The sequence below is a fragment of the Castor canadensis genome, chromosome 17 (assembly GCF_047511655.1).
Source record: "Castor canadensis chromosome 17, mCasCan1.hap1v2, whole genome shotgun sequence".
In the NCBI taxonomy this organism is placed as follows: domain Eukaryota; kingdom Metazoa; phylum Chordata; class Mammalia; order Rodentia; family Castoridae; genus Castor; species Castor canadensis.
This window is the reverse complement of record NC_133402.1, coordinates 3,406,292-3,419,171: the sequence shown is the minus strand read 5'-3', so window position 1 is coordinate 3,419,171 and position 12,880 is coordinate 3,406,292. Positions and strand designations below refer to the sequence as shown.

General features: G+C 45.0%; 1 protein-coding gene across 2 annotated transcripts in view; it reads left to right on the top strand.

Moving 5' to 3' along the window:
- Window positions 1–12,614, top strand: part of Adcy9 (adenylate cyclase 9) — a 116,455-nt gene extending 103,841 nt beyond the window's left edge. For both annotated transcript variants that reach the window (XM_074059466.1, XM_074059467.1), the window contains exons 10-11: window positions 1,095–1,136; window positions 7,016–12,614. In XM_074059466.1, the coding sequence (XP_073915567.1) occupies window positions 1,095–1,136; window positions 7,016–8,207 (1,234 nt within the window). In that variant the 3' untranslated portion in view covers window positions 8,208–12,614. The remainder of the gene's footprint in view (window positions 1–1,094; window positions 1,137–7,015) is intronic.
- The last annotated feature ends 266 nt before the right edge of the window (window positions 12,615–12,880 follow it).

The window sequence follows — 12,880 nt, the reverse complement described above, 5'->3', positions numbered from 1 at the left end:
AATATCACCATCTCTTTAGCACATTAAGCTCTGTTTGTGTAATAAACCTCTCCTAAACATCAGGCTTTTTCCGTAGCTTCTTATAAAAGTGTTTCACTGCTAGCATGTATCGGAGAGGCACCTAGTCATACTTACAGAGGGTTTAGACAAGCAGGCTATTTTAGAGTTACATGAGACATTTCTTCATTGTGCTTTGCATCTAACATTCTAGTTCCCTAAGTTATTATGATAACCAGGGAGATCCCCAAATTTCCTAGGTTACCCCCAAAATGGCACTACTGTCGCTGAGGACCACTGCTTTAGTAAATGCAAAAGCCACAAAACGAGCCAACCCACCCCAGGATGAGCAGTGTCAAATGTGGCATTCCCAGTGTGTCCTTGGGTGTTAACAAAGCAGCGGTCAGTAATGGGCAAGGCACACGTCCTTCCTCACTCTTAAGCTCAGAAAGGGATGTAAAGTGGAACTGCCACTCGGTGTCTGAGAGGACACTGTAATGAGTGGTTAAGTTGCCTCAAGCAGAAGAAAGCAGACTTTTACCTTTGTAAGGATGGTGGTCATCTGGAATTACAGTCATTACAGAGCTCTGTACGAAGAGCCTTTAACCTCGGGCCCATCACCGTGACATTTACTCCCATCAGCCATTCACACTGACATTTAGTCACAGCTGTGGGGCTTTTTCACTTGGACTCAGAGGACAAAGTGGTGGGGATCACGCGTCACCTTCCTGCCCAAATTCCAAACAGCAGGTTTTGGGATGGGGTGGTGGATGGAGCTCCCTGGACCCCCTCCTACATGGAAAACCCAATGAGCCCACCCATCCCATCCCCATTGCTGGGCCTAGCAGGGCAGGGAGCATGTGGAGTGCTCAAAAAAGCCCTGAACTCAGCTTTTGCAAAAGAAGAGGAGACATCAGAGCACTGAGCGGTCCAGAGCTGGGGACACAGATGGGAGGAAAAAGAGGTGGCCATGTGGATCGTGGGCGTTGTTTAGTTGCTCCCAAAAACGGAAGTTGTTTGCTTAAACTCTCCCCCGCTCGCTGCCTTTATTGTCTTCTTTGCTTTTTGTAATAATAATTTCTGCATCTTCATTTCAGTTCCATAGCAATTTCACCTCTGGATGCAGCACTGAACTTCAGGTAAGCCTTTAATGAGAGGCCTGGGTCTGAGCAGATGAGAGTGACTGTTTTATCACTGCTTATTTCTGGGCTTTCTGACAGCAGTCATACAACAATAAAGGGAATAATATGAATCTAAAAGAGATAGTGGAAAGTAGCTAGTTGTTGAATTATCAGATTATAATTGTAGCTTACTGGGAAAATAAAATGAAGATGAAGGCATGTATTAGAGTTAGCTTAATTTTATGTAAGATGTGTTACAGAGGAAATCTCACACATCAAGGAAATATATTTTATCCCCTAAAATATTTTGAAATAACTGTATAGAATTTGAAATATAAATATTTGAAATTTGAAATAAACATTTGACCTGCCCTTTACTATAAACATCAAATAATTCTAAATACATTGAAGGATCAAAAATAAAAATTAAACTACATAAAATCTAGAAAAAGTAAAAATTAGTTTTCAAGCCTCTTAGACAAAAATAACTTTCCAGTCTTATAAGTAATAAATACGTCCACAAAAAAGACAACTGACAATAAATTATAAAGAAAGGGAAGAATATCAAAACAGACATGAAAACATTTGTGAGACTGTTCTGTAAAGAGCTAATACCAGTGTGGAGACTGGTAATCCTAGCTCTCAGGGAGGCGGAGGCAGGAGGAGCTCAAGTTTGAGGGCAGCCCAAGGAAAGCTAGGAAGAGGGAGACTACCTCAAAAACAAAAACAAAAGGACTGGAGTGTAACTCAAGTGGTCCAGCACTTGCCTAGCAAGCACCTAAGACCCTGGGTTCAATCCCCAGTGTACATGCACGCACACACACTGCTAATTAAGGCCTGCACAGATGAAGGACCAAAAAGTTCACAGCACAGGAAATGTGGGTAAACGATAAGTATGGCAGTGCTGTCAGTGTCTTTACTACTGAAGTCATTGCACATTTAAATTTCTGCCCAGCCCCTTTTGAGTTTCCTCTTGTTGTTGTTTCGTTGGTTGGTTGGTTTATAAGAAAGGGTCTTGCTACAGAGCCAAAATTGGCCTCAAATTCATAGTCTTCCTGCCTCTGCCTTCTGAGTGCTGGGATTACAGGTATACAGCACCACATCCAGTTCCTTTTAGCCTTTTCAATTGGACTTTCAAAAAGTTGTAACATGAATGTTCAGAGTAGGCAAGCGTTTATACAGTCATTAAACTACTAGTAGTGGTGATTTTTCTTTTAGCTATAAGGCATTTTAGATATGTTTATTTCATCCCCACAATAACCTGAGATGTTAGCTAACTTTTACTCCATTTCCAGATGAGGAAGCTGAAGCTCAGAGAAGCTAAGGAGCCGCCCTTAGTCACACAGCAGGTCATGGATAGTCTCCTCACTTCCAGGCTGTGGTCTTCCCCCCATGCCTCATTACTTCACAGAATGTTACAGTAGTTTGGGGAAGTAATTTGACAATCTGTTAAAATGCGGTCATAAAAAGGTTCATAGCCTTTAACCTAATAACTCCATTTTTGCTTATTTGCGGAGGTAAGAATTCAGCATAGGGTAAAGGCTGCATGCCTAAAAACACTGATCACAGTGATTAGTGAAAATTCACCAACAGCTTCAGTTTTTGGTAATGAAGGATGTAAATTATTATATACATAACCAAATACTGCAAATATGGGAGACACTTATGATTTTCATTTATTTTGTGAAATTGTTTCTGTACTATAGCTACTGCTAGGTATTTCATTATAAAAAATGTAAGAGACATAGAGCTTACAATGTAATAATGACTAATGATTACAACTACAGTATTCAAAAGCAAAACACCTAGTATCAGTTTTTTTGGGTTTAGTTTGGTTTGGGGTTTTTGTTTTGTTTTGTTTTGTTTTCTGTAACTGGGCTTGAACTCAGGGCCTACACCTTGAGCTACTCCACCAGCCCTTTTTTGTGATGGGTTTTTTCAAGTTAGGGTCTCAGGAACTATTTACCCAGGCTGGCTTTGAACTACAATCCTCCTGATCTCAGCCTCCTGGGTAGCCAGGATTATAGGTGTGAGCCACCAGCGCCCAGACTAGCATCGTCTTTCAAATTAACTTTTTAATGACATACAACTCATGCATACACGAGTCCCCAGATGCTAAGAGCACAGCTCTGTGAATCTGCACAAGAGAACCCACCAGTGTACCTTTCACCCAGACCAAGAAGAAAGATATTCCCAGCATCCCAGATCCCCTCCAGCCCCTCCTAGTGACACCCTACCCCTACCACAGTCCCAAGAGTACATTTTAAATGGCACGGAAACACACCAGAGTTAAATAATGCCATGCTTAGCTGGTCTTTGTTTTCTCTGTTTTAAAATCTCTCTTCTCCATGACAGTGGCTTACTCGACATTTTACTTCCACGCGTGATTTAATGACCAGGTACTCAGTCATAAATTGACTCTTGCAGTCAGTCACCAAAAATTCCTTTTTGAAACTGACCTTTGTGATTTGAATTTTGTCTTTCTGTCTTAGAATAAGGAATGCAGGTTATAGACTGGCAGCACTCTTCCCAGCTTGTTACAGATGTCTTCTGTAGCTGCAGCCCCTTTGGGTACAAACGTGATGCTGCATATCAGGGCTCTTTTCCTCACAAGAAGAGGTAAAAAGCAACAGTGTACAGCTGGCCCTGACTTACAATGGCTTGACTTAATGATTCTTACGCTTTACCACAGTGTGAAAGCAACTGTTCTTATTTTCACTTCCGAGAAGTTATGTGAGCTGTCTGGCACTTTGTTATAAAATAGGCTTTGTGTTAGATGGTTTGGACTGTCGAGGCTAGTGTGAGGCTGCTGTTAGTGCTCTGAGCACGTTAGGTGCACAGGCTAGTCTACAGCCATGCCACCCTGAATGTGCCCGATCTCATGTGATCTGGGACGCTAAAGAGGAGTTGAACCTGGTAAATACTTGGATGGGAGGCCACCTGGGAATACTGGGTGCTATAGGCTTAAAAAAAAAAAGTTACGCTAGGCTAAGCCATGGTGATTGGGGGTTAGGGGAGTAAGTGCACGTTTGACTTTTGATGCTTTCCACTCGCGGTGGGTTGTCAGGACATAACCCACCATAGGGTGGGCAGCGTCTGTAATCTGTTTCCCTTCACCTCCCGCCCTGGCCCACATTTTCTGCCTCCAGAGTCAACTCTGCTGCAGCACGGCAGAAAAGTTAGGAGAGCAATAGCTGGAAGGAGGAAACCCAGGCACCGTCACCCCTTTCTCCCACAGAGCTTGTACCATTCAGATGGCATTAAACCTTGCTGAGGTCTACTGATGGGGACTGTTCCTACCCCCGGCCCAGTGAGATGCTGTCACTAGGAGAGGAGACCTCCTCCCATCCCAGGCTTCTGCCTGCTCTGCTCTAAAGCCAACCAGAGGCTTCATGGGCTGGACAGAAATATGTCTTGTTCATCTAAAGTAAAGCATTACTTTGTTTAACACTTGAGATTCATACATATTGTCATTTGTTTCAATGACAGTGGTCAAAAACAAGTAAGTGTGGAGTGTCTTTCCATAGAGTACTTTGTCAGTCCCCAATTCACACTCGTTGAACGATAGAACCTGTGTTGGGACCCCAAGACCAGCCCTGATTTGACTCAGGGGACTCAGTACACTGCAGTGCTCATGGCTATAGGTCATTACAGAAAATGACACAGAGCAAAATCAGCAAAGGGAAGGCTACTTCTAAGAGTTCTCTACCAGTGGCGTCACATAGGACAAGCTTAGTTCCTCAGCAGTCAGCTGTGACAATGCATGTGGAGCCTGGTAGAGTCTCATTGCTCTAGAATAGGAATTCTGTTCTATTTTGTTTTTGGCCATAGTTGGGGTTTGAGCTTGGCCTCACACTTACTAGACAGGTGCTCTACCCCTTGAGTCGCTCCATCAGCCCTGCTGAGGATTTTTATTAGTAGTGGTGACATAGGCAGCCTGTGCCTGATACATACCTGTATTTCAGACTTCCAGAAGGAAAGCAGGTGTGGAGTATAAACTACATTGTCTATACAAGCAGCCTGGACATCATGAGCTGCTCTTACCTAGGAACAGTGGGAACCATCCTGAACTCCAGCTCCCTAATGCCAGCCAGGGCCCCTCACAGCCAGCCTTTCGGAGAGAGCAGCCCCAGGCCTGCTGAGCTTACCATTCTGCACAGAACCTTAGGCCAGAGGGGACTTGGCCATGCTCCATCCCATCTTCACAGTTTACACACAAGGAAATAGAGACCCAGCAGACAGGCCTGGCTTACCCAAGGTTCCGGAACTCTCCAGCGGTCCCATCAGGACAGTCCAGGGTTCCAGTCAAAAGCCAGGGCTTTTGTGACTGGGCTTTAGGGAGGCCTTCAGTAACTGTCTCAAGTTCATTATTTTTTAATATCTTTAAGACAGAGGTAACAGCAAAACTTATTAAGTACTTGGACTAAAGAATTGAGCCATCTAAACTGTATACAACTAGACTTAATGCAGTGACCAAGCCATTGTAAGGTAAAATCTATCTGCCCACTCAGCACTGTAGAGATATATCAAGTTATAAAACTTCAATGAACAGAATGATAACAGCACTATTAAAAAAGAAAGGGAGGGATGGAGGAACAGAGGATGAGTGAAGGAAATTCAGCAAATGTTGCAGGGACTGTCTGGATCCTAAGACTGTGGGTGATCATTTTTAAATTTCTTTTTCTTTCCTAAGTTTTCTATGATGAGTATGCAATTTGTTTTTGGTTTGTTTTTTGAAGTGCTAGGAATCAAACTCAGGGTCTCACACATGCTAAGCAAGTGCTCTGCCACCAAGTATGTAGTATTTTTTAAAGGAGAAAAAAACAGGTTTAAAAAGTAAACTTTGAAAGTGGTTGTTACCGTCACTGCTAATCTCACCAGCACTGTCCAGTGGAGCAGCTCCAGTAAAAGTACACTCAGTTATCGATCAGTGGGAACAGGAATTGGTTCAGCCTCTTAGTTTGAAATTTTCTAATGAGACTCTAAAATGATCCAGCAGTTCCATATGAGCAAAGACACAGGTCCTGGAGTATTGTTCCTTGCAACATTTTTCTGGTCATAAAAGTCAAGGACACAAGCCATTCCCTCAGCAGGGGTCTGATGTCTCCTCGAATCAGGATGCTATGTAGCCACTAGAAAATGACCGTATTGGCTGCCTGGGAAGATCCTTATACTGCCTGACTTTCTTACGGTGTGTATAGATTACTGTTAAAATGGGTAGGTTGTATTCTTTTTTTTTCCAATGCTAAAATTGTCTTAAATCACTTTGGCAAAACAGAACTAACCCAGAGCAGGGGAATATACTTTGTCAAACTTTCATGCAAATAGAAAAATAGAGAACTTATAAAAAAAATTCTTTGTAAAATTACGAGGCTGTTGGATTGGAAATCTAAGAAGGAAACATAGCAGAGAATATTAAACTTCTTGGATATGGTAATGTTCACATGGGGAAGTGTGTATCTTAGGGGATGCATACGAAAGTGCTCTGGACTGACATGTCATGACATCAGAACGTTTAGTAGAAAGTGTGTGTGTAAGAGAAAGAGCAAGAGGCAAAATATTAACAGTTGTTGAATCCAGGTGAGGGGTGTGTGAGTGTCTGTTTCACCAGACATTTAACTCTTCCATAAAGTTGAGGTTTTTCAAAAGAAAAAGTTAAGGGAAAAAAAAAGATTTTTTTAAAGAAGCTGAAGACTTCTTTCTAAGTCATCTCTAAAGGCCTGGGTAGAGAGTTGGTTGCAGGCATCAGTGTCGCTGTGGAGCGGGCTGCTCTGGACTTCCCTGTGTTAAGGGTGGAGTGCAGCACCTGGGGCAGGTGCTGGTTCACTGAGGTTGGGAAGTGTCCCAGAACAAATGCACTCAGTAGGCGTGTCCTTTCTCATCTCTCTGCTCCCCAGTGCCCAGAGGAACCCATGCAACAGCTCGCTGCTGCAGGACAGCAGGAGGCCAGCCAGCCTCGTGGGCAAGGAACTCATCCTCGCCTTCTTCCTCCTGCTTCTGTTGGTCTGGTTCCTGAACCGAGAGTTCGAAGTCAGCTACCGCCTGCACTACCATGGGGATGTGGAGGCAGATCTTCACCGCACCAAGATCCAGAGCATGAGGGACCAGGCCGACTGGCTGCTGAGGAACATCATCCCCTACCACGTGGCCGAGCAGCTCAAGGTGTCCCAGACCTACTCCAAGAACCATGACAGCGGTGGAGTCATCTTTGCCAGCATTGTCAACTTCAGCGAATTCTACGAGGAGAACTACGAGGGGGGCAAGGAATGCTACCGGGTCCTCAACGAGCTGATCGGAGACTTCGACGAGCTCCTGAGCAAGCCGGACTACAGCAGCATTGAGAAGATCAAGACCATTGGGGCTACGTACATGGCGGCTTCGGGGCTGAACACAGCCCAGTGCCAGGAGGGCGGACACCCGCAGGAGCACCTGCGGGTCCTGTTTGAGTTTGCCAAGGACATGATGCGTGTGGTGGATGACTTCAATAACAACATGCTGTGGTTCAACTTCAAGCTCAGGGTGGGCTTCAACCATGGGCCCCTGACAGCCGGCGTCATCGGCACCACCAAGCTGCTGTACGACATCTGGGGGGACACCGTCAACATCGCCAGCAGGATGGACACCACCGGAGTGGAGTGCCGCATCCAGGTGAGCGAGGAGAGCTACCGTGCCCTGAGCAAGATGGGCTATGACTTTGACTACCGAGGGACAGTGAACGTCAAGGGGAAAGGGCAGATGAAGACCTACCTTTACCCAAAGTGCATGGACAATGGGGTCGTGCCGCAGCACCAGCTGTCCATCTCCCCAGACATCCGCGTCCAGGTGGATGGCAGCATTGGGCGGTCTCCCACGGACGAGATTGCCAACCTGGTGCCTTCTGTCCAGTATTTGGACAAGACATCCCTGGGCTCCGAGGACAACACACAGGCCAAAGACGTGCATCTGTCTTCTAAGAGACCCTGGAAAGAGCCCATCAAAACGGAAGAAAGGTGTCGATTTGGCAAAGCCATAGAGAAGGATGACTGTGAAGAGGCAGAAATGGAAGAAGCCAACGAACTCACCAAGCTCAACGTCTCAAAAAGTGTGTGAGGCAGCACCGAGCTGCCACGGTGCTCTGTTCATCAAAACACAATAATATTTGTATCTGGCTGTCGTGCTTTCTATGCACCTCAGTTTCTGTCCCTGGACGTGGTGTTATGTGGTCGTTTCAGCCCTAATTTCTGTGTGGATCACAGTTATTTAGGGCTCATTTCCACTCATTTCTTCTTTCCTTTGCTCTCTTCCCTGGAAACCTGCCTCCTTTGGGGGGATTCGTTCAGCCAAGTGAAGGAGAACAAGTGCCTTCAGGGGATGGCCTTGGCCTTGAGTCTAGGACTGAGGCCACCAGTGGAAATCATGGCTCTTGGTATTATTTGACTTTTAAAAAAAAATGCAGTGGTTAAGATATCATTTTTATTGCCTTTTCTCACAAGACTTTTTTTTTTTTGGCTCATACTGTGTTTTGAGTTTGTTTCTCTATATATATGTCAGTAGTGTTCCCAGTCACCTGGCCTTTCTGAGCACACACACGCACACACTTTTGTGTATGAACCTGACATAAAGTGCCAGTAACTCACCAGGAAGGGGTGTGGGGAAGTGGGGCTGAGAAAGCTCAGCGAGCACCCTCCCCACACTCTCCTGGGACCTGGGCCCTCGCCCAAGTGGGCTGTGGGTGGACCATGCTCCTGATACCAGGTGGGTTCAGGGGTTCACCTGCATTCAGGCCAACATTTCAAATGCTCACTGGGCACAAAGCTTGTGAACCCAGGCCTCAGGTATCTCAAAGCCGTTTTTTTTCATCCTGACCCTCTGCTGAGGGCTCTTCCAGTCGGGAGTGAAGGTGTTTGTCTTGGAAGCTGACTCACCTGAGGGAGAAATTCAAACGTCTGAGGGTTGCTTTTATTTATTTATTTATTTATCAGGCTATGTGTTTGGGGGCGGGGTGCTGGGTCATTTTGGTGGAGGAAAATAGGCTGGCAAGGGTGATTTGCAAAGGGCCCCCACAGACTGGTGACAAGAGGTCCCTTCCTGTTTCATGTTTGGCTACTTGGTGCCATGCTGCCAGCAAGGGTGCTCCCTCTTGTGGGGATCTGGAGCAAAACCGGTTGGTCTCAAAGCAGATCCCTGCAGGCCGCATCTCTTGGCTTCTACAGATCTAAGAAGTTTCTCCATTCTCTCCCACTCTCACACTGCACAGGCTGAGTGCTGGCAGGATTTAATCTTGTGAGCCGACACAACCCTCTTGAGAGGGGCTTCCTACGGTGCACTGAGGGCCAGAACCACCTGTGTGCAAACCGTCACCCAGCCAGTAGGAGGCAGGAAAGAAAAAACCTGAAGAAAATCATGTCTGGGCTCTTGGCTGCCAATCCTGCTTGTAATTATGTTTTTTCACATTGAGTCTGAAGTCTGTGTCAAGTAACTCAGTCTGGAATGGCCCTGTCATAGTTATTTTCCCAGATAACATGACATGCCTAAGAAGTAGTTCTGAGTCTGTTGGAGATATTCACGCTGTTTCCTGTGTGTTCCTTCATTGAAGAGCCTCACCCCTCATCACTCGTCCCCAAAGATTGACAGAACCTGCTGTGTCCAGCATGATGACATCTCCATCTGGTCAGCCACCTCCCCGGGGGATGGAATAGCCATCCAGCAGCCCTGCCTTCTCGGGACCCAGAGTGTTTTTAGTGACTGTAAATATTCCTTCAGGTTTGACTGTCAGTTTGTTGGTCTTCCAACTCTGAGGAAAGGATGGTCAATACCTCTTGCTTCTGAAGAATGTATTCTTATAAAATACCGTAGATTTTTTTTCCCTTAAAAAACACTACCTGATACTTTCCTCGTGCTAGGGATGTGGGCACATTGGGTTTCCTCCTGTCAGTATTAAGGTCCTGTATCTGAGTGTCCATCTGTCCTCTGCCTTCCACCTCCAGACTGTGTAACTTTGAGAGGCTGGCCAGTTGCCCTTGTCATTCTGTCTCACTCAATATCCTCCCTGTCAAACCACTTTCCTTCCCCTACCACAAAGATGTTTGTGATGCCCTCCCACCCATACCCTTCTCCTCCCAGGACCCCCACAGCTGCAAACCAATGGGAGAGAATCATTAACCTCCAGTGGTCTTGTTCAGTGTTGTGTAAATGGAGCCCCCAAAGAAGGGCAATTCACGCAGAGTGTAAATTGTCTTTAAAAACACCCCGAGCCTTCCTAAAGAACCAGTGCAGATGGCCTCTTGGGGCCTTCCCAGCTCCCTGCTCCAAAGCATACCTCAGTGCGGAACCACAGAATCTCCACAGCACACCTGCCGTGCGTCTCGGTCTGCTGGCATTGAACAAATAGTTGTTGCAGGAGACAGACGGCTCCTAGGCAGTGGGCTCAAGTGCTGTCAGCAGGATGGAGGCGTCTTTCAGGTGGCAATACGTCTTAGGAACCTAGGGCAGGAAGCAATACTTGAGAATTGAATGTGTGTAAATAGTAGCTTTGCGTTGCAATTGCTCATTTCTTCTCAGCCCCATCTCAGATCAAATTTTGTACATCTGTATGATGAAAAAGCACATAATTTCACCTGACGCAAATAAATATAGAGGTCAGTTATGAACCCTCAAATCGCTTAAAGGGTCCCCCACATTGTGCCACACCTCGCATGGCTCCTTCGTCACTGACGTCACTCACGGGGACGACACACTGCACATTTGCACATGACACAGAAAGCCAAAGGCAGTGTACCATTACCTGGGCTGTAATCACTCAGAGTCTCCAAAGATACAGCTGCATTTGAATTTCTAGATTTTTTTGAGGTAAGCATTTTTCATTGGTTGTTTTGAAAATCACATCATGTCTACAATCTGAAATTAAATTAGCAAGAACCAATTGTTTGTGTTTTTCATTTCCTCTGCTCTGCTCTTTTTAAATTGTTAATTCTAAGAATTTCAAAATGCATTCACTGAAGAAATGGACATTAAAATATTCTAAAATCTAACCTTGGCACGTGGTATTTCCTCTTTGAAAAGATTAGTACCACCTCAGAGATGATGGCGATCCCCCAACTGGTACTCCTTTGTGTCTGCAACTAGAGGCTGAAATAGAATTTCCTTTTCCTTTTCACATCATGACCCCAAACAGGACAACTGAAAAAGCCCTGTTGTGTGTGATAGGGTGCGTGTGAGTGTGGTGTTAATGGATACACTGGCTATAAGTTAACTTTTCTTTGTATTTATTTTTATGCAGAATTAAAAAAAAAAACAGGTTGCAGGACATGTTGTGCTAACTTCATTAGGGCTTCATCTAAATAGATTTTGTGCAGCATCTTGAAAGAAGTTGAGAAAACACAATAGTTCTGAAAAGTTGCCCGAGCGGTCTCTCCCTCACAGTGACATGAGGGCTCTAAACAACCTGGGGACATCACAGCCCATTTCAGTACACTGAAAGCCAAGAGTCCTTCACAGGGAAACACATGCCATTTTCTACACAGCACCTCCAAATCTGAGATCAAAATACGGATCTTCTAGGGTTTAGAGGTGCTTCCTTTGAAGGCTTTTCCTGGTGGGTCAAGAATTTATCCAAGTATCACCACAAAAAAAAAAACAAAAGTGAGCAATATCAGGGTACCAAAAGTTCTCTTGTAGATTCTGGGAAGGGCCATGGGCTCTCCCACTTCCAGCTACTATTCATCAGCTTTTGGGATCCATCGTCTGCTGGCTTCAATGACAGAATATTACCCACCAATGAGGGCACCTCCATGCCCCCTGCACTGTGGGCATCCCTGGGAACGCAGGCTTGGGAATAGATTCTTCATGAAAATGGGATGCCCACACAGGGGAGAAGACAGCCTCTAATCTTCGCAGTAAGCCCCAGAACTTAGCATTTGCAGTTTCTCTAAGATTGTTTTTGTGCATGGTTCCTTTTCACTGCTTAGAGCTCTGTCATTGGAGAAGATCCCAAAGACCAGGAAAAAGAAGCTAACTGAAAGAGAGCCAAATGAGAAGGAGTGATTAAGAAAAAGCACACATTTGCGCATTATGTACATTATATATACATGTCTGTGTTTATACAGTTCCTTTGTTTAAAAAAATTATATAACATGACTCTTTAGAATTACTCCTGGGTATTAGGGTAATTTAAACTTGGGAATTTCTCATATTCCTGCTGGGTCTGAAAGTCTGTAGGACATGAATTAAGCAATCCAAGTGCCTGTTGGAATCTCGTTCGTTCGTGACAGCAATGATTCTTCACCTTTTCTTTTCCTCCCAGAGCCGTTGATAATTTGATGAAAGGGTGGCTTTTTTCCTTTGGAAATGTATACATAAGAATCAACCCTCTTGATGTTGCATATGATGTCAAGTTCATGGATTCCAAAAAGCTACCCCTGACCTGCAGTGACCCAAGGAACAGTGACTTTTAATCACCACCATCTGTATAAAGTTTCCAACCATTTTGAGACTCTCCACTGGAAACACCATTCAACATGGTGGTACTACCCAGTTATATATGCATTGCTTTTCAAAATTATAATTTGGCAGCCGGGTGCTGGTGGCTCACGCCTGTAATCCTAGCTACTCAGGAAGAGGAGATCAAGAGGATTGTAGTTCAAAGCCAGTCCTGGCAAATGGTTCATGAGACCCTATCTTGAAAAAAAAAAAAAAAACCCCATCACAAAAACAGGGCTGGTGGAATGGCTCAAGGTGAAGGTCCTGAGTTCAAACCCCAGTACTGCAAAAAATACCCAAAAAAT